Raw genomic sequence first — 6,129 nt, 5'->3', positions numbered from 1 at the left:
AGGACGCCAAGCCAAGCCCTGCGGCGCCGGTCCGACCGGTCCCACCGTGACCGGCGCCTGGCTTTTCCTGCTCTGCCCTGGGAGCGCGTCCCGCGCGCCCCCCAGCGGCCGCCCAAAGACCCGTACTCGACCAGCCGGGCCGTGCCGGGCGGCCAGGGGACGCGCTGGCGGCCTCCCCGATCTGCCCAGACCGCTGTGGCGCTCCTCGAGGGCTTGGGAACGCACCCCCATCCGGGAGCGGGACGAGAGCTCGGCTCGGCCCACCAAGCCCCGCCCCTGCCCGTGCCTGCGGCGGTTTCGGGGCAGGGGGCCTGCGAAGCGAGACAGTTACTCAGACCCGGCGAAACCGGCGAGTCGGCACCTGCCGGCCTGGCGGGCGTGGCAGGCGGAGGCTCCGTTACGCCCCGCCTCTGGGCTCGCCCGGTCCCGGCCGCCCACGCGCCGCGCGCCCCGCCCCGGCCCGCGCCGCCAGCCTGCCAGCCCGGAAGGAGCCGACCGAGCGCCTGCGGCAGCTGACTCAAGCGGTGAGAGAGGCCGGCCCGTTACCACGGGCGCCAGGGGCCCGGGCGACGCTGTGGTTTCGGTGCTCTTCGTAGGCGGGCAGCCTAATGAGCTCTCGGCACGCACCTCCCGAGCGCCCCCACCCTCATCGCGGCGGCTCCCGTCCCGCAGGGGCTTGAGCCGCCGCGGCTCCCCGCCTCGTCCCCGAAGCCTCCAGATTTCAGCTCGGGAACTTGGGCATGGGGGTCTCTGTTGGGGTCTGCAAGACGACCCCTAGGGTGACAGCAGCCCCCCCCACCTCGGGGACCAGGGGCGGGGGGAGGACCCGGGCGCCCTCTGGCGGCCGTGAAGGTCTTGCGCGTGCTCGCCTCCGTGTCTGCGCCCGAGGGCCTGATGCTCCTTCCCTCTGCAGAGAATTCAGTGGGTGACTGAGCATGGGGCCCCTGAGTCGTGAAGCCTGGGCCCAGCGCCTGGGGGCTTTCCGAGCCAGCCCATCCGCCTTCCTGGCCGGTGCCGAAGGTGAGGATTTGGGTCGCGACCTGCTGAGTGACCTAAGGAGTGAAAAGCTAAGCGAGCAGACCAAGGTAGGTCGTGCCCGTGTGCCCTGCTGTGCTCCACATGGTTGCTCCGTACTAGTGCATGCTGAACTTCATCTTCATGAGTCCCTCTTAAACCCCTCATCTCAGGTTTCCTTACTGACACTGAGCTTGGAGTACTCTGACAAACTGTGGTCTGATGCACCTGCTGCGGAAGCTGCTGCCACCTCCTTGTTGGACACCCTTGTCCTCCTGCCCTCAAAACCTTCAGCTCTCCGGAGGCTCCTGCTGTTGGCAGCCACCACAGCCCTGGTGTCAGGAGGTGCTCTGGGACCCACTTCCGGAGCTTCCTGCCGACTCCTGCCCCTTCTGCTTGGTCTAGCTTCGGGCCGAGACATGGGACGGAGCTTTGGGACCCTCTCAGAACAGCGCCACCTACAGGCCACAGCGTGTGAATGCCTTGGAGAACTTGAGCGCTGTAAGCCTGGGCTGCTGGCTGGCTCCCTGGGGATACTGCGAAGCCTCCTAGGGCAAACGGGTCCCATCCAGCCTGTCAGCCTGCTGCTGGCCCTTGTTCTGCACAACACCTTGGTGGTACCATCCAGGCCTGGGGCTGAGATCGGGGCTGGCCTGCAAGGCCTGCTTGTGGCTGGAGTCTCCTCCTCTGGGAGTTGTCCCTGGGACTGGACACTAGCTGAAGAGTGGGATGCCCATCTTCAGCCCCAGGCACCCAGCTGGCCCACAACTGGGGAGGAGCATGGCTTTCCATTGCTAAAGCCCAGCCCTGAGGAGGCCCGAGAGCTGAAGGCTGCAGTGGCCCAGCTTCTGGATACCTCCTACCTGCTCACGTCTGTGGCTCAGGCTCAGCTTCTGTGGCTGTTGGGCTGGGCCCTTCGGGGTCTTCGGGGACAGCCACCAGTGGTTTTCAAGCCACAGCTAGTTCGGCTGCTGGGCACAGCACAGCTGACGCTGTTGCACTCAGTCCTGGCTCTCAAGGCGGCCTTTGGTGAGGCCCTGTTCACTGCTCAGGATGAAGCTTTGCTGCTCCGCAGGCTCACCTTGGTGGCCCAACACCCAGCCTTGCCCTCACCCACACACCTCTTTTACCTGAACTGCATCCTGAGCTTCCCAGAGAATTGTCCCCTAGGTCTGGAAGGGGAAGAGGCTGCCCCCCTGCTGTTGGGTCCCCAGCTAAGCCGGGGCCTCATGCCCAGTCTCCTGCATGATCCAATGGTCCTCTTGGCCCGCCTGCATCTGCTCTGCCTGCTCTGTGCTGATGCTGAGGAAGAGGAGAAAGGCCATGTTCACAGCCCACGGTGGTACCTACAGGAGCTGCTGGCTGGACTACAGCAGAGGGCAGCCCTAGATGGTGGTCCCCAGGCCTTGGCCACTCTCTGTTTCCAGGCCTCATACCTCGTTGCCAGCTGCCTGGCTGGGCAACCTACAGTGCGCACATCTTTGGTCCATGGACTGGCCCAACTATACCGAGCTCGGCCTTCCCTAGCTCCTCATTTTGTAGACCTCTTAGATCAGGTAAGCCCCGAGCTGAGAGAGCCCCTCAGGGTGGTGCTGCAGCAAGAGGTGGTAGCCAGGCCAGGCAAGAACGAATCGCTTTGCTGGCACCTTCGAATGCTGGCAAAGGTTGCAGAGGGAGATGCCCAGAGAGCCACCCTCAGCTTTCTACAGGCTGCAGCCATACACTGCACTGACTGGGGCCTACAGCAGGCCCTACTGCGGGTATGCCGCGCTCTGCTGCGGACAGGTGGGGGAGATGGCCTGGCAGACTTGCTGCAAGTACTGGCCAGACAGCTAGAGGATGCTGACGGGCGGGACCATGCCCGACTCTACTATATCCTCTTTTCCCATCTGTCAAGTTCCAAGTTGGGCATGGCCCTGGGCCCCTCACTTGCTGTACCTGCACTGGCCTCGTCACTGGTGGCTGAGAACCAGGGCTTTGCATCAACACTGATGGTGCAAGAGACTCCAGCTCCAATTCAGTTGAGTGTGGGGCCTCAGAAGGCCAAAGGCACACTCCCGGTGCTGCATCTGCAGGTGGAGGCACTGGAGGCTCCTGTCTACTCTCTGGAGCTGCGCTTCCGTGTGGCAGGACAGCTCTATGGGCCTTTGGAGGCTGTCCACATACCCTGCTTGTGTCCAGGGCAGCCTGCCCATCCTCTGTGCCTGACCTTGCAGCCCCGACGCCCAGCCCCTGCTCGCCTACATGTTGAGGCCCTTTATACCACACCTGCTGGCCTCACATGCCATGCACACCTGCATCCCTTGTCTGTGAAGTTTGCTGACCTCTTCCTGCCTTTCCCCCAGCTCCCCAAGGGCTCCGAGCTGTGTTTCTTTGATGATCTCTGGAACTCCTGCCTGCCAAAGGGTGTAGAAAGTCGTATGTGGTGTCCACTTGGGCCACAGGGCCTGGAGGCCTTGGTGTCCCAACACCTAGAGCCCTTTGTTGTAGTGGCTCAGCCCCCCACCACCTACCTCATAGCTGTCCAACTGCCCCCTGACTCCATGCTGCTGCTGCGACTGGAGAAAGCTCAGGTGGATGGTGTGCCTGTGGCCCTAAGGACTGACAACTGGGCCGTGCTGCCCCTGGTTGGGGACTACCTCCGTAGCCTTGCAGCCCACTAACACCAGGTGGGACAGGACTTGTTGCTCTTGGGGGCTGGTCCAAGGGACTGTCAAAGGAACATATTTTTGTAGGCCCTACCCCATAAAATCACACTCACTGATGGCTCTCACTGGCTTGTTTACTTTTGAACCCCTATTAGGAGCAGACTTACTGGGGTTGACTCTTAAGACCCTAAAAAGATCCAGACCAGTGCTGGTCCTGCAAACTCCACAATCCCTGCTCAGATAGTCTCAACAATATGTTTCCCATGAGGTCTGGCCTAGCCCAAAATCACTCTGTGACTTCCTGTGAAGGCTGGAGCTTGAAGTTGGGCCTCCTCACTCTGCCCCAGCTGGGCTCATCTACATAGCAGCCTGGACTTTGGAGAGAAGGCTTGGTGACTAGATAGTCCCTTCCTGGCCAGTCCTGGTTGGAATCAATTGTAGAGAGAGGTTCTGAGCAGATGGGGGGGGGGAGCACATGATCTGGTTTTTAATAAGCCTAGCATTTAATGGCAGCCCCCAGGAATCTCAGTCTGTACATAAGGACTTTCTCAGATGAAAACTTGTTCTCCAGTGTCTTTCTCCAAATGTGCAAGACACTGAGGATGTAGAGATGTCAAAGCCAATACGGTTTCACACATTGCCTTGTGTCATCCTTGCTACAACTCTACAGGTCTCCCCCCACAGCTGAGGAAATTTCCAGCTGAAGGAGTTAAGTGACCTTCCTTAGGTCACTTGGCTGGGAGGGAGTAGTATTTTGTTATCCCGTGGCAGGCCACCATTGCCACACACAGCAGAGATCTGTGGGAGTCACAGTCTTCAGCCCTGGAAAGCCACCAGTAGGATGTGCTGAAGCAGCAGTCAGCACTGAGTGGAAGAACGACCTGAGTTGTTGAGGGGAAAGGGGTGTAGGGAGGGGGGAGTTTGTGTATGTGCACGTGTGAGTGTGTGTGTGTGAGTGTGTGTGTGTGCGCGCGCTTGTGTATGTGAGAGACAGAGTGTGTGTGTTGCCCCTGCTCTGGTTTCCTAGTCTAGGAAAGAAGGCTTGGGCCATTTTTGGCAAAAGGCCAGGTTCAAGTGCAAGTTGTAGCAGTGAATTGTTACTGTTGAGTAACTTTTCATCCCAGATAGGGCATCTACAACTGACCAAAGAAGAATTCCATTCAATTCTAGCTAATGAGCCAATGAGAGGATTGGAGTTACTTAAGGAAGTATGGGTGACTCAACGACAGGCGTATCACCAAAAAAGGCCATTCCGACATGGGTGCCAGCTCCAGAAAACTGCCTGGCTGGAGCTCTTTACAGGTCTTGCAGACAGCTCCACCTGAGGCTCTGCACAGCAACTGTTGACTACCTTTATAGCATGAGGGATAGCTTCACTGATCCTGTAACTTTCTGAGCTTCCAGATCGTCATATTTCTTGAGTCTCCTGAGCCTGAAGAAATATTTCAATGAGGAAGAAGCAGTTACCTAGGGCTCACCTTGGAAGCCATTGCCAAATCAGGAAGGTGGCCATTCTAGAAACTTCTCCAACTGGTTTGAGTAGAGAAAGGATGGAGGTCAGTTCCTTACACAATTGTTAGGAAAGCTAGAGAAGTATTTCCATAGAATCCACCGCTCATGCTATTATGTTCCAGGACAAACTCCCCCGTCTGCAGTCAAGTTCCTCTTGGTGATCAGGCATGGGGAGTGGGTGCTGCCACTGCCTCCTCATACCCACTAAGCCAGAGAGAGCCAGAGAGATGCCTCCATGTCTAACTCAGAGACCATCTCAGTAGTGTGATCCAGTTCTCATCATAGTAGTTAAGGGACCTGAAAAAGCAGTTCTTTTCATACAAATGCAAGAAGTGCCTTAAGCCTGAGCTAAAGATAATAGGTCAGGAAGCTGGGGAGATGACTCAGTAAAATGCACAAACTGGAGGACCTGAGTTAGAGTCCAGCACCCATGTAAAACCAGGTGAGGGCTTGTGCTGTCATCACAGAGCTAGGGGGCAGATGAGAGGTCTCCAGGCTTTTCCCCCCCTGAGATAGGGTTTCTCTGTGTAGTCGTAACTGTCCTGACACTCACTCTGTAGACCAGGCTGGCCTCGAACTCACAGAGATCCACCTGCCTCTGCCTTCTGAGTGCTGGGGTTAAAGGTGTGCACCACTATTGTCCGAGCTGGAGCTTTTTAGTAAGCAGTATAGCTGAGTCAGCAAACCCCAAGTTCATTGAGAGGCCCTGCTTCAGTAAGGTGAATTGCAATCAAACACACACTGTCCACCTCTGGCCTACTACAGACATGTGCACACACACCCACTCACACAGGCCCACAGACACATGCACACACACATTAGCCCATGGAATGATGAAGCCTCTATCTTATGCCCATCTTCCTATCCATCCATGGACTTCTGTTTTGTTCACTCACCCCTTCAGTACTGGACACCAGACAAACAACTCCACCCACAAAAACAAGTTACATATTCT

The 6,129-nt window shown here is 57.8% G+C and overlaps 1 protein-coding gene across 1 annotated transcript; it reads left to right on the top strand.

Annotated features, from left to right (window-relative positions):
* The first annotated feature begins 408 nt into the window (after positions 1-408).
* Ap5b1 (adaptor related protein complex 5 subunit beta 1) lies at positions 409-3,787 on the top strand. The gene is made up of 3 exons (XM_027408594.2): positions 409-524; positions 914-1,085; positions 1,188-3,787. The coding sequence occupies exons 2-3, from the start codon at positions 936-938 to the stop codon at positions 3,675-3,677; spliced, it is 2,640 nt and encodes an 879-aa protein (XP_027264395.1). The 5' UTR covers positions 409-524; positions 914-935; the 3' UTR covers positions 3,678-3,787.
* Positions 3,788-6,129: the final 2,342 nt, after the last annotated feature.

Source organism: Cricetulus griseus, chromosome 3 (genome assembly GCF_003668045.3).
Source record: "Cricetulus griseus strain 17A/GY chromosome 3, alternate assembly CriGri-PICRH-1.0, whole genome shotgun sequence".
In the NCBI taxonomy this organism is placed as follows: domain Eukaryota; kingdom Metazoa; phylum Chordata; class Mammalia; order Rodentia; family Cricetidae; genus Cricetulus; species Cricetulus griseus.
This window is presented reverse-complemented; position numbering and strand designations above follow the sequence as displayed.

Excerpts from the sequence above, each read along its gene's own strand:
- Ap5b1 (XM_027408594.2), top strand. The coding sequence starts at position 936 with ATGGGGCCCCTGAGTCGTGAAGCCTGGGCCCAGCGCCTGGGGGCTTTC. Across the intron at positions 1,086-1,187 it reads AGCTAAGCGAGCAGACCAAG|GTTTCCTTACTGACACTGAG; the intron begins GTAGGTCGTGCC and ends CCCTCATCTCAG.